Source organism: Pteronotus mesoamericanus, unplaced genomic scaffold, assembly GCF_021234165.1.
Source record: "Pteronotus mesoamericanus isolate MK-2021 breed Mesoamerican mustached bat unplaced genomic scaffold, CSHL_Meso_final contig_182, whole genome shotgun sequence".
NCBI classification, from domain to species: domain Eukaryota; kingdom Metazoa; phylum Chordata; class Mammalia; order Chiroptera; family Mormoopidae; genus Pteronotus; species Pteronotus mesoamericanus.
The window spans coordinates 6,055,959-6,082,337 of record NW_026555078.1 but is presented as its reverse complement, the minus strand read 5'-3'; the positions used below and the strand labels follow the sequence as shown (position 1 = coordinate 6,082,337).

Below are 26,379 nucleotides of genomic sequence, written 5' to 3'. Positions count from 1 at the left end.
GCAGGAACGAGCAGCTCTTCTGGCACAAGAACGGGATTTAGCAATTACCTTCCTAGTCCGCAAAGCCCGATCACACGCACTGGGCGCCCGGCAGCGACAGCTGTGCCATACCACAGCGAGGAGAAGCCAGAGTCTATTTTCGGAATTTGGGAGTGAGATTCTGCATCCAAAAACCCATGGAGGAGGGGGCAGGAAGAAAATAAATCTGATTTCGCTTTCAATTGAGCCTGGAGCTTCAGTCTAAAATTCATCAGTATTGAACTAGAACAAATAACATAGTCACCTGTCTGCATGGCTCAGCTTTGTGGACAGGTTGGCCGAATTCCTAGGAGTCCTCATAATACAGATCCTTCAATTGATTAGGAAAAGTTTCTTATCTATGTCCTTTGTACTTAATGTCAGCTAATGCATGTAATTCTTTGCAGCTGGGTAACGATGCTTTTTAGTTTACTGTGGTCTATGGATACCATTTTGTGTCTTTACTTTTAGTAATGAGAAAGTAAGCAAGTTAGACCTTTTGGACCATTAGCTTAGACCCACAGGATGACGTAATCAGAGAGCATGTTGAAACCTTTGAGATGGCCTAGACCCCTAGACTTTAGGGATGAGGAAGCGAAGAGCCAGACAGGTGGCTACACCTGCGCAGGTGCGCACAGGAGCCAGGTCTCATGATGCTCAGCTCAGAGCCCTGGTTTCTGAATTAACTAGAAAAACTTTTAGAAAAATTCAAAGTGTGAATTAAAGTGGAATTTGAGAGATCTAAGCCACAGACCTTGAGTCTAGGAACGGCTTCTGAAAAGCGTATCTCTGGGGCTCTCGGCTACCAATAGAAGCCCCTCCCAACCCAGATTTTGAGAAAACACAGATGGTGCCCATTGAATCTTGCTCAGATTTCTCTCCCCTTAAATGAAAAATAAACAGAGCAAACCTCACACCCATGCCCCCCTCCCATTTCTCTTTTTGTTTTGAACAGCAGTACCGCTCCAGGCGAGGAGTCTCAGAGCTTTATTACTTTGGCAAACGCCTGAGCTGATGGACACCATCGCCTCTGGCCACGGCGGAGGAGTCGAGAGTGCGTTGTTTCCCAAACTTTATGACAGACTTGATGACAGAGCTGGATGCAGACGACGAACCCCCGCGTGCTCCCCGCTCAACTACTCGACGCAACCTGATCGAGTCTGCACAGCAAGTAAGGGCCTCCAGGCTCCTCCGCTAATGCTACGTCCCCCACCTGCTGCTTTGCTGAGAGAGCTGTTCTTGGTCATTCTTGCAAAATCCACCTCTAAATTCAAGAAATGGGCATTTCATTCTTCTACTCCTCCCTCTTCAGCGGCCTCTCACCTTTGGGTCTTCCTCTGCTTTCCATCTGTCTCCCTTGGCTGGGGGCATCCGGGGTTACCCCTCAACCCCAGCTGCTGCCTCATGCATACAAGGACTGAGGCGGGGAAGGGAAGAGCCCCGGGCAGAGCAGCCCGGGAGGGTGTGGAGGGTCACCTACAGCGTAGGAGCTCATGAACGCTTGAACGAAGGAGTAAATATGGCCTGGGTGTTAGATCCATTCTTTCGTGTATCCTTCAAGGGTGGCCGCGGACAAACAACGCAGCACTGTGAGGCTGCCGGGACAGGCGAGGTGATGCCACAGCAGGTGCCCTGTGGCCTGGTGGCCAAGTCCAACCCGCCACCGCTTGCAGGGTCCAACAGCTAAGAATCATTTATGGGTGGTCACTTGCCGTAAGGTGGATGAGAGGAAACGCTCACTTTGAATCCAAATTAAATGAAATGTTACCCCCCAAACAATCCTATTCTTCTCATTAATGCTCCTGTATTACAAAAATTGTAGTCACTATTGCTTGTTAATTTAATCAATAAAAGATTTTTGTGAAGATTTGTTTCCTCTCTTGTTATAGCTACACAATATCCTTGATTTTGCTTCTTGGTTCTCAAAAACTAAAACATTTAGTATCTGGCCCTTTTTGGAAAGGTTTGTCAACCTCCAGGCTGACTTTATGGGGCATTTTATGTCACTGAGGCAGGACTGATTTGCCTCCTCATTCCAAAGAGATAGGCCAGGTGAAAGTTACAAGGAGACAGGCTCAGATGAACCCCTTCCAATAACCACACAGGGACGGAACGGTACGCAGTGTCTGCCAAGAGCTATGCTGGCTATTCATGCCCACTGCTCACTGAGCTTCACATCGGTCACTAGGGTGGAAGTCCAGAGCGGCTAAATATCTTCCCCAAAGTTACGCAGCTAGGAAAGGACAGCATCAGGATTTGAACTCAGATGTTTCTGATTCCAATGCAGAATTATTTCACTATGCGATAAAAGACACAACTCTGGGTCAAGGATCATCTGCCAGGGTTATTACAGAGGGGATTTTTACTTTAGAAAGCAGATTATCAACACCACCAATAAGAACAGCAACAAACACTTCGCATACACTATCTCTTCTATCATTACAATAATCCTGGGAGGTAGGTCCTATTACTGCTGTATTTCCCACATCAGAAGATGGGTGTAGAGGTAGAGCAACCCCTCAAATTCATAACTGGCATGGAAAGGAGCAGAACTGAGAATTCAAACTCAGATCTGATATCAAAACATGAGTATTAAGATGGCAGTACTATTCAAAGTGATCTAGAGATTCAATGCAACCTCTATGAAAATTGCAAGTCTTTTTTTTTTTTTTTTTTTTTTTAAGAAACAGAAAAGCCAATTCTCAAATTCATGTGGAATTGCAAGTGGCCCCGGACAGACAAAACAATCTTGAAAAAGAGCAAAGGGGGAGAATTCACACTTCCCAATTTCAAAGCTCACAACAAAGATATAGTAACCAAACCAGTGTAGAACAAACACACAAAGCGATGAAATAGAACTAAGAGCACAGAAATGAACCCACACTCCTATGGTCAATTGATTTTCAACAAGCGTGCCAAGTCCATTCAGTGGGGAAGGGATGGTCTGAACAAAAGTTAGAACAAGGCAATTTCCACATGCAAAGAATGAAGTTGGACCCCTACTGACACCATATACAAAAATTAACTCAAAATGATCAACAACCTAAATATAAGAGCAAAAATCATAAAATCCTGACAGAAAAACATAGAACTAAATCTTCATGACCTTGGAATTGACAAAAAATTCTTAGATATGACACCAAAAACATAAGTATCAAGAGAAAAAAACTGATATATTGGACTTCATCAGAATTAAAAAACTTTTGTGCATCATATAACATCATCAAAAAATGAAAAGACAAAGTACAGAATGGGAGAAAATATCTGCAAGTCATGTATCTGCTAAGGGTTTATTAGCCACAATAAATAAAGAACTCCTATAACTCAACAACAACAAGACAAGCAACCCAATTTAAAAATGGGCAGGTCTTGTATAGACATTTCTCCAAATTCAACTTCATTAGTCATCGGGGAAAAGCAAATCTACAACGAGATACAACTCCACAGCTACTAGAATGGCTACTGTAGCAAAACAACAACAAAAAAATACCAAGTGTTGGTGAGAATATGGAAAACGGGACCCCTTGCTGTTGGGAGTGTAAAATGGTGCAGCTGCTGTACAAAAAAAGAAAAAAAAGTTTGGTGGATCTTCAAAAAGTGAAACACAATTCCTCTTGTACATATATCCAAAAAAACTGAAACTCAGATGTGTGTGCCAATGTTCACTACAGCATTATTCACAATAGCCAAGAGGTGGAAACAATCCACATATCCATCAACAGATAAATGGATACACAAAACGTGGCACATGCATACAAAAAAATATTATTCAGCCAAAATGAGGATGAAGTCTGATACATGCTCTTGGATGTATTGTCCCAACAGGACGGAACCTTCAGGACGTTGGGCTGGTGAAATAAGCCAGACACAAAGGGCAAGTGCTGCATGGCCAGAGGGTACGGGGGAGGCGGAGCGGGGAGTCACTGCTTAAGGGATGAAGCGTTTCCACTTGAGGCGCCGGGAAATGTGGACACAACCATGATGGTCGCACAACATTGTGAATGAAATTGATACCACTGAATCATATACTTTAAAAAGGTTAAAATGGCATATTAAAATTTTTAGGTTAAAATCTTTTTCTTTTAATTGAGGACCCTAAGAAGAAAGCGATGATGTTTAATTCAAAAATCGCTTTCATACGGTGGGATGGTGGGTACCGGCAGCCATGGCAGTAGCTGAGATTCTCTGGGGTAAACCTGTCATGTGAAAATGACGCAGCTGGTCCTACTGGGCTGACTCGCAAAGCTGGACCAGAGTTGAGATTTGTACAGATGCTCTGCCCCAATATACGGCCACCTCTTCCTCTGCTGCCTCTTTCCCAGATAAATGACCCTGAGTCTACCTCAAAAACCCAAGGAGTGGGTGCAGGATGAGAAGGAACATGGCTTGAAGCATCGGTGTATTCAGCAGGCTTTTACTGAGCACCTACCATGAACCAAAGACTGTGCCTTGATTTCTCAGACGCCTGTGGTCCATTCGTGTCAGGCCACACCGATGCCCTCTAGGGACCTGAGCACCAAGGCCAAGGCTGGGTTTCCGTAGGACAAGTGGGGCTGCGTGAGATGCCAAACTCGGACGCGAACTAACAAATGGTGGGCCTGTGAAGCAGACTTAGATGTTCCAGTTTTTCTCGATACTCCCTGACTAAATAAGTGTTTGTGTTAGGAATGTAAAAATGTCCCTTTGGTATAAGCACTAGCCAGACAGTTCTACCCACAGAACTATAATGTTATTGAGATTTATCATAAACAAGCGAACGCGAGTTCAACAAGGAAGATAAAAATAGCCGTTTCTGTCTTTAAAGCTGCCATGTTTGTGTATGGAGGACACACTCACCCTTTCTAAAAGGACCCCATAATGTTCTGTCAAAATGGAGCCATTAATAGTCAAATTTAAGGAACAAACCTCCTTGGCAGCTTGGGTCCATTCTGAAAAACAAGGGAAGCTGGGCTTGTGGCTTTACTTTTAATAGTGCGGTTGTCATGCCAACTAGTGCTGCTGTTTAAATTGAAGGGGGAAAAGAGTGTTTCTTCCCACACAAACCTTTCAGCAGAGCTCACAATTAGTCTTTTTTAAAAAACATGAAAGCCCACAGCCCTGGAGCTGCGGCCAACATTGTGCTTATATTGAAGCCTGTCAGGATGGGGCTGTGATAAAGCCTTGGTTTGAATTCTCTCTGTGCAGCGAGTGCTCCTTGGCCAGGCTCCGGTGAGCAGCGCCTGCGGAGAAGACAGGCAGCTTGCGGGCAGACACCAGGGCAGACAGGCTGGAGACGGGACAGGAGCCTTCCATCTTGAATAAATACAATGGAAGAAAGAGAGAGAGAAGGCCGGTTTTCTTGCAAAGGTGGCTCTGCTCCTCCTGTAAGCACAGCTTTTGAAAGCCTGGGTCTGCACTGTGCTGCCCAGCCCGCTGGAAGGTGTCCATGACAGCAGGACAGAAGATGAGAAGTCACACTAGGAACCACAGCAGGGGCACCGCCTCCCTGTCCCCTTTCGGTGCTGAGCATCTCGGGGCTCAGGTGGAAGGGGAGCTGAGCCGGGGAGGGGGGGGAAGCACGTGTCCTGCTATGGAGGTGTGGACACTGGCTGGGGGCGAGAGGAGGAAGGAGAGCGTGGTGAGACGGAGGTAAGGCCTCTCCTCTCACAATGGCCCTGCGGTTGTTTACCTTCCGCTCATAAAAGGTCCGCCCATACAAAGGAAGATCTGTGCAGTGTCGCTGACGCAAACAGGGCCTGCGTCCAGGCCAGCCAAGGGCCGAGGTGGTCTGGCTGCATCGGCAAGGGGCACAAGCTGTCAGCACCAAGACGCCGGGGTCTGACGACAAGCTTTCTGTCCAACGCCCTCTCTTCCCTGCCTCCTTCGGATCCTGGGGCCTCCATTATCTTGATGATGAAGAGTGTCCCTTGTCTCTAACTTTGTAATTCCCATTGGGCCTCAAAGAGCTAATTCATGTATCAGCGGCTCCCCGCCTCTCACTGACACCCCAGCCTGCAAACTCTGCTGCAAGTAGCATGCCTGGCGCCATCCAGTCTTCGCTACCCCAGATGACCCTTGAGCAATGTGGAGGTTAGGGGCGCCGACACCTGTTCAGTCAAACATCTACATAAAACTTTTGACTCCCCCAAAACTTAGTTCTCTCTCTTGGTATCTGAGGGGAATTGGTTCCAGGACCCCCTGTGGATACCAAAATCTGCGGGCTGCTCAAGTCCCCTGTATTAAATGGCATAGATTAATGTGTACAGTGGGCCCTCCATATCCGCGGACTCCCAGCCTCAGATGAAGAACAGTACGGGTATTTATTTTTAAAAATCCACATGTAAGTGGACCCGCGTAGTCCCAACCCACGCTGTTCAGTGGTCCACTTAGTTATTTTTCCAAGTGTTTCTATTTGATCACCCTAACCAGACTGGAAGTTTTTAGAACCCAAAAGACCTTTTTTGCATATACTTTGTTGCTTCCCCGATGCCTGCGACCCTGGCATATGATGGCAGGAACTGTAGAAGCTCACCCTTCCATGAGCTCTGTCTGCTCTGTTCTGAGTACTTTACATGGATTAGTGAGTAATCTCACAATTAGGAGACAGGTATGATCATTATCCCTAGTTTACGGAAGGAAAACCTGAGGCATAAGAGGTTAATAACTCCTAGGATCGAACAACTGGCAAATGGTAGATACAGAACTCAGGCCCAAGCGCCCTAGGGCTGGACCCACGACATGCAACGTTGCTGGCCTGGGGTGGGGGTAACAGAGGCAGGGAGGGGTGTGGTACCAATGGAAGGGAGAATAAGGATTAGAAGTATCGGCAATAAAATGTGCATGATGCTATCCCATCCCTTGAAACTTACATAAGTTTACATTCATAAAAAGATATGGGAAAAGATAGTTTCTAAAATGCCAATAGATGGTGAACTATCTCAGGAGGGAGGGATTCCAAGTGACTTTTACTTTCTTTTCCGTATTTGTAGGTACCTGCAGGGCTGTCGCATATGGCAGAAACATAACCAATGAAGTCAGCTTCATTATGGGATAAAAAGTAAAACAAAACAAAATACAAAGAGAGGAAAAAAGAGGGGGCAGGGAAGAGCCATCAGGTGTTGAGCAGAAGGGCCGTGGCCTGTTTCTGTGCTTTAGAAAGATCAGCAATGACGCAGGAGATAAGTCAGGGAAACATAATGGACTCCCACTCCGATGACAACAATGGTAGCCATTAACCACCGCAGGGCCCGGGGAAGTACTACAGGAAGTTTAAACTCCAGTTACGCTCCACGCGGCACCACGCGCCATAGCCAAATGCCTGTCGACTGGTACATGGGTAAACAAACGGTGATGTGTCCCTACAATGCAATGCTAGTCAACCATAGAAAAGGAACGAAGTACTGACTCAGGCTGCGACACGGATGAACCTTGTTCTAAGGGAAAGCAGCCAGACACAAAAGGTCGTATATTGGATGATTCCATTTATATGAGGTACCCAATGCAGGTAAATACACAGAGGCTGAAAGCAGACTGGCAGCCAGCAGAGGCCGGGGTGGGGGGTGGGGGGGGTGGAGGAATGGAGACCAATTACAATTAACGGGGGCGGGGTTCCTTGCAGGGCAACGGAAATGTTTTGGAATTTGATAGAGGGGGTGGGTGCAGGACAGTGAGGATGTACTAAAAGCCACTGGACTGGATGCTTTTAAATGGTTACGTGTATGGCATATGACTTTTTAAAAATCCAGTTAGCCTTTTAATCTGAAGTCTTGAGAAAAATGGAAAGACAGGTAAAAAGAAGGAAAAAAAGAAAAGCCCAGCAAATGAGGGAACCAGGACACTCTCAGGAAGACGTGGCCTGAGAGCAAGGGAGAGAAGGCCCGTGCTCAGCCCAGGGTGCACTGAGCCCCGATCTTCAGTGGCCATGCCTTCCAAAGATGGAACCACTCTCTCTGGGTGCCATATGTGCTCACCTTTCGCCTACGACACCTCCTGTTTGACTTTCAAGAGCTGAGACAACCGGGCCATCAACTGCTTGGCTGGGAAAAGTTCCAGCTGCAACACTAAGTAGAAATAGCAAGAAAAGCTGAAGCCAAGTACTCAGATCCTTTCCTACTGGATACGGACCCTGTAGGAGCCCTCCCCAGGCGCCAGCCACCCCAGCCGGCAGACTGGGAGCTGCTCACGGGCAGGGACCGTGCCTGGCTCATGTGTCCCGGCCTGAATCACAGCCCCTGGCCCTGATCAGGGGTTTGCAAACACATATGTTGAAGACATGAATGTCCTCTATGTTACCAATGGATCTATATTTTTAATAGATGAAACACAGACATGTACAACATTCAAAAGGCTTCAAGGGGTATACAGCGATGAATTTCCCTTCCCCCACCCTTCTACTCTGGCACCTCCCGGGCAACCTCTGGCAATGTCGTCACTGTCTTCAGTGTGATGTGTGCTGTGACATTCTGAATTGCAAAGGCCCCGACCGCCGCCCAGGCTACCCGGGGACTCGGCGTCAGGTCATCAGCACAAGATGGAAGCTAAATGTGACATCAAGATGAAAGTCATCTGGGTGAAAACAAGGTCCCAGCCTTCCGTGCCAGGAGGAAACACATGCCAGGCTGCGGCTGGCGGGCAGAGGAATGCTGCTAAGGTGACAGCCGTCCCCCTAGAGTCATTCATGGCATGACGAGAAGTCCATGGGCAGGGGTCATCCAGCCTGTAACCGAGTCAGCCACCTCGGGCGGCTCGCACCTGTTTCAGACGTTGGCCAATTTCAAGCCAGGGAAAGGCGACTTTGCTACAGGATGGGATGAAAGCAGACATGCCAACCACACTCGGCCGTGGGCCCAGGGAGGTATTTACTGGTTTGTCTGGCGGAAAGAAGTTCACCTTCAGAAAACTGCCCCCTGGGCTGGGGGGGCACCATCCCTGCAGATGGGCCCCGTAGCAGACACAGCGGATGGGAACTAAGCTGGCCGGGAGGCGAGGGTCCTGGGAAATCAAAGCATGTGGTGCGGTGACGAATCTAGGCCAATCCCAAGCCTGGCCAGGGTCCCAGGGGGTGTGGGGTGTACCGGGTGTGACAGGAACATCAGGACATATTGCCTTATCTCGCCGGATTGTGAGGGGCTTTTTTGGAAGAATGAGTAACCACTGCCCTGTATAGTCACCAAACCAAAGACTAAAAAAAGATCCAAGCCGCACAGGCTCATCTGCTCCCGGCGCTGCTGCCTAACGTGGCGACGCGGCGGCCGGCTGGGGGTGAGCGGCGCTTATCTGATTTCAGCCCGTCCGCGACTGCATTTCATTCCCTGTCCTGCTGCCCAGAGGCTGTTGCAATGTGTATAAATTTAGAAAAAGAAAGATTAATAACATGGAAAAGTGCATTTTAACAAACTGAGTTGTGCTCTTCCTTTCTTTTTGCCCCACTGAGGAAAAGATAAAGTGATCTTTTTCCTTATCTAGCCCCTACCATCATGGCATCTGGTGTTCTGGGCAGAAACTCAATTCTGCATAACCACAGCCTGAGAGGAACGAGCCTCTTCTGCAACTGCGAAATCATAGTCAAGCTTCCACCCGACATGTTTCTTAGAAGCTGAGGGAAGGAGGTGGCAGCACCTCCCACAAGATCTGCACTCAACTAAGGCCTCCTCTCAACAAGCGAAAGACCCTAAACGAAGATACTGTTTATGTGAAAACCTGCAGCAGCTCACTGGACCAGACCCTGTGCCCAAAGTGGCATCTCAGCAGGAGTCACGCATTGACACTTCAATAAAATACAACCCATTTGATAAGGAAATTGATATCACAGATGAAAGATTTTTGGTTGTGGTGGACATCGCACTAAAAGAGAAACTGCTAGAGAAATGCTTGCCTTTCCTCACACACACACTCACGGCCAGTGGGGCTTTGGGCCACTGGTAGGAAGTGACCACCAGTGAATTCCACCACCTAATCATTTAGCCCCGTTTCCATTTCACAGAGGAGGAAACCAAAGCTAAACCCATAGTCACGTGGCCGCCAGCGACAGAGCGGGGGTCAGGACCGAGCCCCACAGCATCACCCGTTGCCTGGAGTCATCTGGACTCAAGGACTGTACCTCTGACAGCATCTCATACTGGCCTCTTCTTCCGAGGGCAATGGTCAGCAGGTCGTAGACCACCGAGGCGCTCTGCAGACTGATGAGGCGGTCGCTCTTGTGCTCGGGTATCCTGCTCAGCACAGCGTCCCGGTTGGCCTGAAAACAGCACAGAAAAGACAAGCAGAAGGTGAGTCAGCCCGTGCACACAGTCACCGCCGTGTGTAGAGAAGTCACCTAGGAGGCTTTCTTGCCCCAACAGCTCACAGAAGGCTTGGAGACAAGGGCGGGAATGAGTAAGGGGTCTGTCACCTCTGGGTGTCTGTTCAGAGTCCCCAGAGCACCACAGCATGTGGTACATGGTGTCCTTCAAACAGTGGAGGCCTGGAGCCGTGACCCGATGGGGCACGTGCACCTGCAGGCAGGTGTGGGCAGGAAGGTTCAAGAGCCATTGCAAAGCCGGGGGACCTCCCCTGGGCTCAGGCTCACCGGCGGCCACACAGTTGGCACAGACGCGGCCTGGCAGCAGTGCCTTGGTCCGGTCAGGCCCTGCCGCACCCCACGGCGGACCCTGCCTCTGCTCTGCGTGAAAGGGCCGGAGGGACTCTCAGCCCCACACTGAATGGTGTCCTCAAACTCCCCCAGTCCTACAGAGACATGCCATACTTCCCCTCCATCACCAAAGCAATGCTCGAATCCCTACGTGACATCTTCACTGGAACAGACTACAAAGACAGGTCGATCTTGGTTAGGGAAGCACAAAACAGATGCACAAGAGACAGCAGGAAGCAAACAGATTTTTGTTTTAAAGACATTACCACGGAGGACTCAAGAGAACACCTTGCCTGTTTCACATCTCCGCTGCTTAGCAGAGAAATACAGCAGGCACTTTCAGGCTGATTAGTCTCATCTATCTAGAAATCAAAATGTAATTTCTCTACAGATTCCTCCAGACAAAACACATGCATTAGAGACTTTCACCACCAGCTCATTTTCCTTTTCTCCCTGATAGGGAATTCAGAACTGATAAAGTGAGATTTTGCCTATCTTTTCTCCCCTGCTGATTAATGGAAGTGTCCAGATCTACCTGTCCCTCGGGGCTCGGAAAGGGACCCTCGGTTTTTCCTGCAAAAGTCGTCACATGAGGCATCGTGGTCACCTGTCCAGGCAGGCTCATGTTTATCTTCCTGCCTGACATTCAGAAAGGCTACGCACACCCTTCCCTCTCAGTGATGAGACAGAACGCTTTCTTTCCGGGAGCTCAAGGCATTTGCTTTCAGCCACCCATCAGTACTTACTCACTTAAGACTCCTTGCTCTTAAATGTCAAAGACAAATAAGAATATATAAGGCAGGCCACTTCCTACAAAGTGAGTCATCACTTATGGAAATAAGCCTGCTTTTGAAGATTTCATTCTAAGTTTTTCTTGTTAGGAGTGGCTTTCAAGCCAACGTAAGGAGCTCAGAGGGAAACAGGGCTTGCTGTAAGTGGTCTCATTTAATTATTTATTTGTTATAGATGTTCCATATTGAGACCAATGCCTGGAAGAGGACTAAGCAAAACAAAGCAAAATACTATTTAAAAGAAATTTTCAAGTTATGCCAAATGCACTTTTTTTTAAGAGAAAGTCTATGGGTATCTTTTGATTATAAAGGTTCAGTATAGGACCTCAAAGAGACCCACAAATAATAAATATCCCAGGATATCTGTCAGGTTGGTTGTGCAAACATAGTTCAGATAACACCTTTCTCCTGGGGAAGCCTAATTTGATTTGAGAAAGCAGTACACTTCCCAATGAGCTCTTACAGGTGGAGGGACTATGGACAAATTCATACTTCTAAGTTAACCTCAGAGCCAACAAAGAATACAATTTTCCCAAACACCAATTGAGTGCCTTTTTCTGTCTAAAGACTGAAAAATCAATCAAGGAGTCAAGCAACATGAATAAACGGCTTGCAAAGGCAACTTAATTTAGTTTCCTACCTACGTAATCATAGAACGATTTACAGAGAGAATGTAATCGTTTGGGCTGGAAACCTCATCCTTCGTGTTTGCTGATGTCACTGGATTTCACCATCCCCTGAGGAGACTTTTCTGGAAATTAAATACCACAGAGCCAAATCTGACTGTCTCAAAGGGATCTCCACGATGAGCATTATTAGCTCCTGTCACTTCAATTAAGGAGCAGGAGAGGTGTAACCGCCATTCCCAAGACACAGCATTTTAGAGAGGGGGCTGTGGTTTCCAAATTCCAAACTGGAACACACGACCTGACAATGGAACTCAGTATTTTCAATCAACTGTTCAAAAAATCTAAATGGTGTGGTCACCACACTTTCACAGCTTTTACAACATAGCCAACCAGGTTCCCCCAAAGGAAACGTAACTGCTGCGCTGTGGGGAGTTCAGCGTTGCATGCGCGGATGTTAGCGAGCGGCCGCCACGAGCTGCCCCGCCGAAGAACGGGCGCCCGGGCGCGGTGAGGCCTGCTCAGGTGAGAAAGCCGCCGGCTGCCAGCGCCAGCCTGCTCACATACATGCCTCCCCTCAACACCCCCAGGCAGAGTGGAGGACGTAAATGACACCGTGCTAAGTTACCAGCTGACAGTCAAGGAAAGATGAGCCAACGGGGCAACCTGTTTCCTTCGGAGGAAGGAAGGCCAATGACGTCAAAGGGCTTCTAAGTAAAAGAAGAGGTAACTCAAGCAGTCTTGCTCTTGTAAACATCTCTGGGCCATCTCACAGAACAAGAAAACCCAAGCTCTCCTGATCTGCCCTTCACTCGGCACACGCGTGTCCTTCTTGCACTCCATGTCTAAGCGCCTCTCACCTGAGGGTGTTTCAGACCTTTATTTATCTGTGGACTTGGGCAAGAAGGGACACACTTCTCTTATGACTCCTTTTTCTCCTCCTCTGTCCTCCTGCCTGCCGGGCCCAGTGGGAGGCATGGCAGGGCACAGTATGATCTGCTAGGAGGACCAACTGCATAACAAATCCCCTCAGCCTGCTTGGGGCCTCAGGTTCCTCGTGTGAAAAAGGAGCAAATGCATGCAAGGACATCTGGGTCCTTCCAAGTTCCAGAGTCCACCCGTCTGCTCAGGCGCTTGGCCCGCACGCTCACTTCTCACGGTATGAACCACCACAACACATCCTACCCCTGAAAACTTTATGGCAGGGCCAACACGCCTCCTGATGATACGCAGAGTGGAAACCCATTAAATGATAGGTTTCTACACTTAAAATTTGATATCCTGGCCAAATGCTACGAAAACATTCCAGAGGAATCTAAATGGCAAAAATGCCCTTGCAGCAGAGCCAGGTAGCAGGAGTGAGCCCTCGCAGCCTGGGACCGTGCTATGCCTGGGGAGCGGGGCGCGGCGAAGGGACCTGGGGACGAGGTCAGGGCAGTTCCACACGGCTCCTGACGTAAACACCACCGGTTCACACACGCGGGTGGCTTCTCCCCGATCCCTGCCTCCCACCAAGGCCAATCAAGAAGGCTTGCAGAGGTTCCCATTCGGGGGCCGCTGTCCCCTTGCAAGGCCCCTTTGGTGCTCATTCTAGCTGTGGTTTACCCACAGCATGTACTTGTGTTAGTGTTCCGTCAGTACGTGGTGGGTGAAGGAATCAACTCAGGGCCTGCTGATGGCTAAGGGAAGAGAAGCCCCAAGCTCCAGCGTGACCCAGGAATACGCTACCCAGTCCAAGAATCAAGAACCATCCCTCCCTTTAAATCTCTACTGTTTTTTCCCCACCCACGGAGTCCCTCTATTTTTCTCCCCAGGAAAAAAGAGTCACTATACTGATGGAGCAGCCATATCAAAAAAGGCACTGTAGGCACAGGGGAAAGAAAAATGCAAAAACATATCTACTTACCATAGATTCACTAATCAGCAATAACAACAGGGCTTCTTCAGTATTTTCTTGAGGACAAAAAATGCTGTATAAAGAAAATCAACTTTGATGTATGGCAATTTCCAAATAACACAAAATACTTGATTATGAGCAGAACAAAATTCCAAAAGCTTCAAGATTTTTATATGGAACCCATGAAAAGTAGTGTACAGTCTAAACATTTTAATTAATTTGCTTATTTTTACGGTAATCTATGAAATTCATACATTCTAACTACGCATTTTAATAGCAGGCAACAGAGTGAAGTAAAGCTGTGAAAACCAATTTAAAAGCCCAAATAACATATATGCTTATTATAGAGGCAGAAATTTAGATTGCTATTAACTGACATTATCTTAATAATACCCACTTTTCCCTAAACCCATTATGGAGGTGTAAATTGCAGACATTTCAGTAAATAATGCTCTTCTTCTGCCTTGTTAACTGGCATGTCTTATATTGTCCTTTAGATAAGAGATTGGAAACAATTTTAGAATTTGAATAATTACTTGAATACTGTAAGAATGTAGAGAGTTATCTTACTTGATCACATTTTATTATGGGGTGGCACGCAAGGGCTAGCTGTTTTATTAATCAATTTTACGGAATTAGGCTGAATTCTAACATTTTGGATTTAAAAAAAAAAATCTTTTAAGCCCAATGTTGCTCAGGATTAGAGAGCAATAAAAACCACACACAACCCAAATATCCATTCTCTAGATGCTTTAAGTATTTTAAAACACAGCAATTTTTTCCAGTTCTCAAGCTGTAGAATCCTTTGAGTAGAATTGTGGTATCAACAGTTGGGCCAAACTCAACTCTTTTTCATGAAATGAAAGAGGAGTGAGTGCAATAAAAGTGAACCTGCTCACAAGAGCCTCCCGGGTGTTTTAGAGGGGACTACAGAAAGACTGAATCCACCTCTCCCCAGGGGTAGCATGATAAGATTTAATTCAAGAGATGAAATGGTTTCTCCCCAAAATGGCCAAACAAAAAGTTTTTCCAAAATACGATAGATACTTGTTCTCTCTGAAGTGCTGGCAACTTTTATACTGTATCAAAGGGCCGTGAAAAGCAAGACGGCAAACACGTAGCGCCTGGTGCCCTCTTCACAGCTCTGAGTTCCCCAAGAGGTAAAAAAACTGCCAGTGGAGCAGTTCCTGTCGCTCTTGAGGGACTAACAGGTTAGGAAAAGGCTGGCCTGTATGCAAGGAGCGAGATTCTGGGATCAGCGATGACTTCCTTTGCTTGAGCTGATCTGGGTTTTGAGATGATGGAACACTTCTTTCCCCCTCAAATTCAGAAACAGAGCCCACAGGCTTTGGGTTAAGGGTGCGTGTGTGCCTGCATGTGTGCGTGTGTTGGCATCCAGCAATCATTTCCTGATATCCTGGCTTATGCTTAGGTGCAATTGGGACCTTCTAGGAAAACAGGAACATTAACCATTTTTCATGGCCAGCCAGATCTGCATGGTCCAGACTAACTGAAAAGAGAGTGAGCCCACACTCTCTGTGATTTAGTACCATCCAGTTCAGTCCACGGATAAACCCCCAATTCCACCTGAGCCATCCAGACTGCTTAAATGTGAGGTCGTGCTATTTTTACCTAAGCTGCTAACTAGTAGCACGTTGATTTTAATTCTACTTCCTCTACACTTCCAGGCAAGACAGAGACTCAGGGGCACTGCAAAGCTCTTGGGGCTGGCAGGGAGAGATGGGGGCGGGGAGGAAGAAGGGTAGTTATAAGAGGCGTGCCTGAAAAAACTACATACTGGCATGCCTCCTCAATAATTATGGATTCTCTGGACCCATTTCTTCCCTCTTCCCTATTCGGGGGTGTATGAAGTTCAGGGTTCAAAGTCAAAATTGTTGGGGACTTCCTTTTTGTGACACTTTTCTCTTGGGGCCCAAGGGCTCAGGGGAGACACTGGAGTGCTCAGACCTCAGCCTTGTGGAGTTGGAAAACCGGGGCCCTAGACCCAGAGGAAGTAGATTGGAGGGCAGGGTCAGGGAGGCAAAGGGACAGGGAGAAAATGGGGATCCGCGGGCAGTGAGGACAAGCTCCTGTGAGCTGGCCTGGGGGCTGGCGGAGGAGGAGGGCTGCTGGGCTCAGGAAGGGAGGGCTGAGGTCCAGTCCTGGCCACGGGACCAACTTGCTGGCTGACCTTTAGGCAAGTTGCTATTTTTCGTACTTTGGACCAATTGACCAGCTCATTATCTGATTCTACAGAGGACATAGGGAACCAGGGTGAGAATTCTAATGTATAGATAGTAATCATGATCTTGCAAAGGCTCTCAGATAATAATAGCCCATTCTTAAAATCTTCCCCGACAGGTAAGGAGCGTCACTGTATGTGGTAGAAGCCATAATGCAAAAGAAATTAATCCAACTTTTTCCAACCGCATTTCATCTCTCTGTCATATTTAGCTATCATACAACTAATGACAGGTTGGATTTCCTAAGATCAAAAGCACCATCTAGAAGTCAAAGCAGACTCTACTTAGGTGTGAGGAGGGCCTTGAGCACCTCTCACCCACTAGAAAGTTCCTTTGTAAATAACGACATCAACTCTAAGGATGGTAATGGCATCTTTATCATTGTAATATGCCTGGCTATGCTACCAGCAGGGAATCCTGGAGAGCTACAGCCTCTGAACCACGGTCAGCCAGGTAAGGGCTGAGGAATCAAAGCCAACAGCGGCTGCAGCCCCATGCCCACCCCAAGTCACACTGTGTGTGTTAAATACTCCAAGGCAGAAAATGCGGTCAGTCCCAGGTTTGTGTGGAAGGATCAGGGTTCCAAGAACAGAAAAGGATTCAAATTAAGCGCTAAGAGGGCTTCTGGAGTGAGGGGTCAGCTGATCCAATCCGAAAGTTGCCCAAGCTTCTCCATAACTCTTCCCCTTTTTTGTCAATCCCTAAGGTCAAAATCCCCTCATGACAAAGGAAAAAGGCCCTTTACTTAGATTAGGCCCAGTCGCTGAGCTGTGCCGTGGCTGGACAGGGTGACTCCTACAAAGCACCTCACCTTGCACAAGGGCTTCCGCGTTCCTGGTGAGACGACAGGCCTCCCCATGAGGATGTGGAGGTGGGCTGTGTGCACCGGAGCGGAGGAGAGCGGCCACGGTGGCACAGCCGGGCCGTTCACCCAGCTTCCGTTCTACTTCACATCAAGGTAACAGAAACAGGGAATGGAACTTTCTGGTAGAACTTGCTTTTCAGTTATATTCTATTATGACCAACTGTTCTGGGTGGTCCTTGGGGTCTGCTGGAGCTGGAAGGATCCTGCCCCCTGGAATTTGCTTTGTACTCGACTGAACTGGTCAACAATGTCCTTCTTTGCCAGAGAGAATTGACTGGTCAGATAGTGTTGCCTTGGTAATACTGAAGCCCCAAGACAGGTATAACCCAACAAGTTTTCTCTCTTTAGTAATAAACCAGAAGTAGTACTGTGAACACGCGAAACTAGACAGTTAAAAATTGATGGTGATAACTAGAGGAACTTAATGAAATAGAGAGTAGATATACAATAAAGAAAATCGATAAAACCAAAAGTTGGTTCTTCAAAAAGATCAACAAAATTTGACAACAGTTTTTAGCTAGAATGACACAAAGGGAGAGAGAGAAGACTCAAATTATACAATGAGAAATGAAAGAGAGGACATGACTATACCAACCTTACAGAAATTTTTAAAAAAAATTATAAGACAATACTATGAATAACTGTTTATCAGCAAATTAGATAATTTAGATGAAATGAGCAAAGTTCTAGAAAGACAAACACTACCAGAACTGACTCAAAAAGACCTAGAAGGTGTTAATAGATCTATAACAAGTAAAGAGATTAAAGTAGTAATGGAAAGCTTGCCACAAACAAAAGCGCAGTAACAGGTGGCTACACTGGTGAATTCTACCACCATTTTCAAAAGAATTAACATCAATTCTCCACAAACTCTTTCAGAAAGTAGAAGAAAAAGGAATACTCCCCAACTCATTCTATGATGCCAGTACTACCCTAATACCAAAACTAGACAAAGTCCTCACAAGAAAACCACAGAGCAATGTATTTTGTGAATATTGATGCAAAAGTCCTCAACAATACCAGCAAGTCAAGCCGGGCTTTACGTAAAAAGGAGTACATACCATGACAAGTGGAATTCACCCAAAAATGCAAGGTTGGTTTGACATCAGAAAATCAACTAATGTAAAATAGCACATCAAGAGAATAAAAGACAAAATCCACACAATTGTCTCAAAAGATGCAGAAAAAGCACTTGATTAACTTAAATACCCTTTCATGATTAAAACCCACCCTCAAACTTGTAAGAGGAGGGACCTCCCTCAAACTGACAAAGGGCATCTATGAAAACCCACAGCTAATACCACACATAATAGTGAAAGACTGGGTGCTTTTCCCCTCATAAGATCAGGAACAATACAAGGATGTCCACTCTTGTGACTTCTATTCAACACTGTCCTAAGGTTCTACTTGGGGCAATTAGGGAAGAAAATGAAATAAAAGGCATACAGGTTAGAAAGAAAGAAGTAAAACTAATCTCAATTTGCAGATGACATAACCTTGTATATAAAAAAAATCCTAAGGAATCTAAAAAGTGTTAGAACTAATGAACATTTGGCAAGATGGTGGTATACAAAATCAAAAGAATTTCTTGCAATGAATCCAAAAATGAAATTAAGAAAATAACTTCATTCACATCAGAAAAAATAGCATACACACAAGCACAAAAAAAACCCCAAAAACTTTAGAAGTAAGTTTAACAAAAGGAATACAAACTTTATACCCTGAAAAATACAAATTGTTGAAAGCAATGAAAGAAAACCTACACAAATGTAAAGATGTGTATTTTCATGGACCAGAAGCCTTAATATCATTAAGATGACAATATTTTTCAAATTGATCTACAAATTCAATGCAACTCCTATAAAAATCCCTGTTATATTTTTTCTTTGCAGAAATGAACAAACTATCTTAAAATACATATGAATATGCCAAAGATAGGGGGTAGGCAGGACAGTTAAGAGGTTCTGGGTTGATTCTGGGGGGTAATGAAAATGTTGTAAAGTTGATTGTGGTAAAATAAGCACAACTATGTGGCTATATTAAAAGCCACTGAATTGTACACTTTAAATAAGCAAACTGTAGAGTTTGTGAACCACATCTCAAAACACAACCCCAAAACCTATATGATCCTATTAACAAATGTCACCCCAATAAATTTAATAATAATAATAATACCCCTAACTGTGTGACGTGAAACCTGTGACTCAATCGCCAGTCCTGGTACGAAAATGTTCCTTTTAACTGCATTTTTCTAGATCCGCATGTTGCCTCCATAATGCTCCTCGTACAGATTGGGAAGCTGATGCTAGAAGGGTGACAGAGTCGTGGTGGGTCAGGAAATAAAGAGGCGGCCAGCAGCGTGGGCTTCTCTGCCTTCCAGGCGCGAGGCCACCCGGGGGCAGCAGCCAAACAGACACGGCGTTCCCTCCACGTGTCCAGCTTGATCTGCGTGGGGAGCGAGAACTGAGCTCCTCAACGGACCTGGCCCCTTATTCGCCTGTCTATTAAGAAGCATCTAAAGCAGAGAAGAATCTAGGGTCTATTTTCGAGATACAAATAACACTTTAAAAATGAATCCAAATCGGCTTCTAAATAGTTCATGAAGAGGGGTCAGCATTTTTTAAATGAGTTTGGGAATTGCTAGAACAGATACGCTATGAATCCAGATAGGGGCTAAGGGGTAAACACAGGCTGTGAATTAAGCAAACTCATGACTTAACCAGGTCATGACAAAGGGGGATAAAAACTAAACCAAAATAAGCCGAGGGAAGAAGTCAAGAATATGCTCGCTTGTCTGAATCCACACCAGAAATGCAAACTGAACAAGATGATGAGAGAGAGAGAGATGCCAGTGTCAACTTAAGAGGGTGAAGGGGCAGGGGCCTGGAGAAATGCTGTCTCCTCTGACAAGGCGATAACCCTTCCAGAAGTCACACACGTGGTAAGAACCCGTCACCCTGTGTCCCAGCGCTCCGCTCCGCTCCAGCCTTGGAAGCAGCAGCCTGCGGGCTCTCAGCCATTTTCCCACTTTGACAACAACCAGAAAGGGTTTCTGTGTTTACTCATCATACGTGTTCCCCTTCCCGCCATGGATTCCGAAAAGCCATTGCGCCTTCTTCTTGTAAGAACAGGCAAAGATGGGAAGTAGAGGCTCTGGGGGAAGAGTCGAGAGCAAGCCAGCCATCGTTCTGACCCCTCGCCCTTCGCCTGGCCCCCCCGCCCCCCGCGCTGGGCCTGTAGGGGCCCCTGCCGAGGCTACTGTGGTCCATACGCCCGTTTTTCTCACGGACAATCAAGTCCCAAATTCAAAACCTAAAATTACCAGGAAGTTCTAAAGAGACATCGCCTGCCAATCACTTGCACGTTATTTAATTCTCCTTCCTATAGTTAATTCAGTTTAATACAGTTTTTTAAAGAAAAGGACCAAGGAATTGAAGAAAAGAAAAAAAGGTTCACTCTGGCTGACAAATAGCTTTGTCACCAACTGCTGTATTAATCTAATGCTGCGGTTCTTCTGATAAATGGACCGAGAATCCCAAAGACCAATGGGGATGGCTGAGGTGAGCTTATTTTCCTACTTAAAATGTCCCCACCAGAGCACAGGTTCTTACTGAAAGTGTGAGAAGTAATGAGGTATCTCTCTGAAGTTGGTAAATGAGGTTGTTCATCTGGTTCTCTTTCAGAGAAAAAAATTTGCACTGGAACTTCTCATCCTTGAAATTTTCCCCAAGTTTCCCTCCCATCCCCTGACCCATACACAAACAAGGACATCAACTCCCATACTTCTCTCCTGAGTAGACGCGGGCTTTCCGAGTGAGGGTGTAGGTTTTTGAGTTTGCTCCTTTCCGGAGAGGGTCGTCCAGAGGCGACTGGCATGGCGGGTCCTCCAGAGGGTTCCAGTAGCTCTGTTCACACATGCCGCGCAACAAGATCTCCGCCAACTGCCTCGCTATGGTCTGGGGACACAAGGGAGCAAAGGCACAGCCGTGAACCGACTTCGTATCGTGCATTCACTTGCTCATTCATCCATCTGCTCATCTAGTAAGTCCTTTCCAGTCATCACTTTGTATTACGCATTCTTCCAAGACTCATAGTTAAATTTTTTGTATGAAATTATATCAGTTGATGACAAAAAAGAAAAAAGACACAATACACTAAGATATTTGAACAATTTTAAAAGACAGCTTCATGCCCTTCAAATGCCACCTGCCTCAGCCGCATTCTGGAACACTGAATGTGTTTTACACCAGAAATAACTGGAAAGTTAAGCTCTTCTTCAAAATCCCTTATAAGTAATAGGTGACCTGCAGATATTTTCATCACCTCCCAAATCGTGTCTGCTAAAACCCAAACTCAGCAAAAAGAAAAAAATCTTAACCTTAAAAAAAGAGCTTAACTAGTACTCAGCCTAGGCAGCATTATCCCAGAAAAAACATCTCTTCATTGATGATAAAATGATGTCCAGTGCAGCTTTTAGGACATCCTCATCCTTACAGTGTCGCGGACACTGCCCTACGTGGCCCCACCCTGGGCCTTGTGCAAGAAAGAGGGCCAAGTGAGAACGGCGGCTACTGATCAAGAAAGACCTTTTTTCACAGCTGGATAGGCATCTCTTTTCTCCTGAGTTAGATGCAGGTTCCTATGCTTCTCCAAACTCTGCAGCCCCACTGCCCAGGACAGGCCTGTGGGGGAGGCGTGGGGGAGGGGCGCGATGCGGACCCACTGCCCGGGATAGGCCGGTGGGTAGAGAGTGGAAGTGGTACGTGGCATCCACCAAAAAGTAGTCTGTGGACCGATGTGTATCAGTTCATTTTCAGTGACAAAAAAGAGGAGAGGAAAAACAAAAAGAGAAGAAAGAGAAGAAATCCCCCTGAGAACCGAAGTGCTGCACCTCAGGTGGCAGGGGCCGCCGCGCAGCAGCCAGAGGCGGCAGAAGGACACGGCAACCAGCAGGTTTCCCACCAGGCCTTAGCGCTGACCTTCCCTGAGAATGAGCCAGGAGCCTTTTTAAATAAATACGCTCCAGAAGAGAACTTTGCTAGCTTTTCATCCAAGTGAAATCTCTTAAAACACCGCAAGGAAACTTCAGTGCAACCAAATCACTAGCTTAGCGGTTTGTGAGAATGACTGTGTAAAGGCAAATTTTCTTGATTATTCTCCAGTAAGACCCATTGGCTTTAACTGTCTATAAAAATGTGAAATTAAATCACTCCTATCATCCCCAACTGAGCCATCTGTAAAGATCTCATAAGAACACAATTTCCAGGACCTAAACGAGTCCTGAATTGTCTTCCTAAACCTTCCGTTAGAGTTCCATTTTGATCTCGCTGCAGTCGTAGAAACTAATGACTTTTGCTGGAAGCGTAAACTCGCAAAAAATTACCTCCACTCTTGATAGCTGAGGAAAAAAATGTTAAAGGAAAAAAGGGAACAAGGACCTTCATTTCCTGGATAGGGAGGGATTCTAAAATTATAAAAATTTCTTCCCTACGCAGCTAGTTTGCTTGTCCACTACTAGACAGCGCGTGCTAGATCAAATTACTTTCCCTCAGGCTATTAACCTTTCAGGGCGACTTTTAAAATGAGCTTTTGATGTGATTGCATATTGTAAAGGCATCACCTCATTAGAGCCTACCGATCAAATAGGATGCTTGCTTGCGTTTGTTGAAAGCTCAAATGAAGCTCAGGAAGGAAGATTAAATACGAGAAATTATCAGCAAGAACACCAGTGCTTATCATATCTTTTATTTTTTACACTAAGGTTTCAGTTAGCTTGCAGTTTAAATGCTTAAATGCTGCTGGTAACTATCTAATGAATTCAGAATTAAAGGAAAGAAAGAAGGAAAGGGGGCCCGAAAGAAGACTTGAACTTAATATACAAACTCGGTCATGAAATGCACATTTTTGTACACATTTTAAATTGTAGTAGAATTCACCTAACCTAGAGCTCACCATTTTAACCATTTCAAGAGTATACAACAACGGCATTTAGTACATTCATGTATGAATGTACAATCGTCACCACCGTCTGGTTCCAGAACATGTTCGTCACCCCCAGGGGAAACCCCAAACCCTTTTAGGTAACCACTCCCACTCCTCGCCCTTCCAGACCCTGGGAACGACTAATCTGCTGTCTATATCTATAGATTTGTCTCTTTGGGGTGATTCCTGCAAATGGAATCACATGATGTGTGGCCTTCATTTTTAAGGTTCGTCCACGTTGTAGCAGGTGCCAGTATTTCGCTCCTCTTTATGGCTAAATGATACTCCATTGTATGGATGCACCACATTTTGCTTATCCAGTCGCCAGTTCATACACATTTGTGTTGTGTCCACCTTCTGGCTGTTGTGAATAGTGCTGCTATGACCAGTAATGCCCAAGTTTTTGTTTGAACGCCTGCTTTCGATTCTTTGGAGTATTTATCTAGGAGTGAGGTTGCTGTAAATGTACTTTTAAATCCTTCTCTGCTTTGGTCTCATATCAGATTGAGTTTGAGAAAGCAACTTTTCCATCTCATAAGAATATCACAAATTTGCAATTATCAGCCAATTTAAAAAGAATCATATGGTTATTAAAACCAATGAAAACACTGTCTGCTGAACGGCGTTCACTGGAGAAGCTTCTGACGTCCAGCGGAAGCCAAGGCCCCAGGAAATAAGACCCCGAAAGCGCTTCTCAATGAGGGCAGCAAAGCACCGCCGAGAACACTGAAGCACCGGGTGCCGGGGTCCCACCCCAGAGCCCCTCGGCTGCCATTTCTTAACTGGGCACAGGGATTGGAGGACGGGCAAGGGGAGAGGCATAGAAGTAGGCTGACAGTCGTGAGTGCCCAAAACAGAGTTTATTGTTGTGTAATTATTTATGAATTATTGTAGTGTTTTCCATATGCACAACTGTAAACCCACTTTTGCCCCATACCGTATGTGTTTAAGTTTCCTCCGGGAACCCCAACGCACACCTTTGGTTAAGTACTCAAAGAATTAAAAACAGTTTAACTTAGGTCACGTGAGGATCGTCAACCAAGATCAAAGCCCTGCTTCCCTCCTGTTAACACCGACCAGCTAACAGCTGAGAATGACCAGGGGCTGCTCCAATCTGCCCAGATGTTAGAGGTCTCTTCACTGTAATTCTCCGAAAAAAAGAATAAAAACATCAAAGAAACCCGTCTTCCTTCCTAATGTATATCTACTCAGAATCCTACCTACAGGATTTTTATAAGTTCAAATATATCGATTTAAAACTCATAAACCTTATAATGAAAGATATTCTCTAATTCTGAAAAATAACATTGGCGTAAACAGCAGGCAGATCCTGACAGTGTATTAAATACACTCACTCTTTTAATAAGAAAAAAACATTCATTTCCTTAATGAATTAATATATATTTTTGAGAGTCAACAATATGAACAAATGATCCATATTTAAGCAATTTTGAAAGCCTGGCTTTTTCAATGTGCTTTTAAAATAATTACTAGATCATTTGCCAATATGAGGTCTGTCCAGAAGGTATCCAGCCCTGTAATATGGAAAACAGACATATATTGAAGAAGATTCAAACTACAAGAAACATTGTACATAGGACAATGACACCTCAGTCCCGTCAAAGTAGGCGCCTTGGGACCTCACACAATTCTCCCAGCCATCAGCTGCCCCACCGTATTTTCTTGAATCTCAACAACAGTTTGAAATCTCTTCCCATTCAAAGGTGATTTTAGTTTTGGGAAAAGTCAGAAGTCAAAGGGCACCACATCTGGGCTATTGGGAGGCTGAGTCACCTGGGTGATTTAATGTTTCGCCAAAAAACTCTGCACGAGATGTGATGCACAAGCAAGTGTGTTGTTGTGACGAAGCTGCCAATCACCAGCTGCCCACAGCTGTCACCTTCTAATCATCTGAACAGCTTCCACAGAGGAATGTTCAAGCTTAATGTAAAATGTAATGCAGACTCATTGCTCTACTCACTCAGTCATTTTGAATGTGACAGCCACACAGTACACATGCTCACTCAATGGAGTCTACTGTCCCCATTGACTAGTGCAGTGAAGTCGTCATTGTTCACGAGTGTATATTCCAGTCCATTCTCCTTGGCTGCCGGGTTACATAGATGTTGTGCAAACTGTCACTCGTTACATTAACAATAGCTGGACTTTTTCAGGACAGACCTCGTGTAATCAGTTCTTTACATTGTGCTTCCAAAGCTTGGAAGAAGCTGTTCTTATTGACTGGTTGAAAAGTTGTATGGAATGTTGGGAGTAGGTCAATTTGAGAAAAAAGGCAACAATTTTGATCCATATTTTGTAAAAATATGGATAAAAATTTTGACTTGTTTGAACTTCTTAAGGCCCCTATAAATCACATGAAAATGTAAATAAATATTGAAGACCAAGTGAGCTGTTGGGGCGGGGGTGTGCGCGCATGCGCGCAATCCATCTCCTCTCACCCGCGCCCGGCCCCCGCACCCGGCTTGTAATTCTAGGAAAGCCATCCGGCCCCACGAGTTGTATGTCTACAGTTACAACCCTGGAGACACCAAAATGAAGATACAGCCTCGTTTTCCATGGCAGGCATCCATCTGCCTTTGTCCAACTGCATGCTCTCCCGCAGCATTTAAAGGATTCAAGACAAAGGGAGGACCACAGCACCGATGACAAAAGACAAAAGGAACTGCAATCTTACATGGGGTTGCTGCATCAATGGTGGCAGGCAGCATTTGCGTGCTTTCAGTTAGCACCAGGCTTTACCCAAACACCCCCTCGCTGGCTGTGGCTCTGAAGGGCAAACCATGAAGATGTAGTTAAGGAAGCTCCCCAGAAAGGAAAGTGGAAGGATTAAAAAGGAAGAGGGGGAACTCAAGTCAACAGGAGAGCCAAGCTGATGATCAACGTGTTTATTTAGCTGGATTTTATATTTCTCGTCTAAGTTTTATAGTCAATATAGTTAGTTGAACAACTAGGTACTGCTCAGGGTCTTAGCTGCTGTGCTCTGTCTGGGTTATGTAGGAATCACTAGCAATGGCGCCTGGGAGGGCTTACCTTCTACCGGCCTTACAGGGGTTATTTCTTATGTTTCAACAGACAGCACTACTGATACGCAACTGAAAAGATGGCCAGCATCATTAGCCATGAGGGAAACGTAAGTCAAACCACAGTGAGATAGCACTTCACCCGCACTAGGATGGCCACAGCTAAAAAGACAGACAATAACAAATGCTGTCGAGGATGCGAAAAAATTGGAATCTTCGTAACTTCTGGCAAGAATGTAAAATGGGGTGACCGCTTTGGAAAACAGTCTGGCAATTCCTTTAAATATTAAAAATAGAGTTACCATAT

The 26,379-nt window shown here is 45.7% G+C and overlaps 1 protein-coding gene across 4 annotated transcripts in view; it reads right to left on the bottom strand.

Annotated features, from left to right (window-relative positions):
• Nucleotides 1-26,379, bottom strand: part of TTC7B (tetratricopeptide repeat domain 7B) — a 212,326-nt gene that overhangs the window by 101,863 nt on the left and 84,084 nt on the right. For all 4 annotated transcript variants that reach the window (XM_054567150.1, XM_054567152.1, XM_054567153.1 and 1 more), the window contains exons 7-9: nucleotides 20,833-21,005; nucleotides 13,951-14,014; nucleotides 10,097-10,234 (exon numbers count right to left, since the gene is read on the bottom strand). In XM_054567150.1, coding sequence (XP_054423125.1) covers nucleotides 10,097-10,234; nucleotides 13,951-14,014; nucleotides 20,833-21,005 — 375 coding nt within the window. The remainder of the gene's footprint in view (nucleotides 1-10,096; nucleotides 10,235-13,950; nucleotides 14,015-20,832; nucleotides 21,006-26,379) is intronic.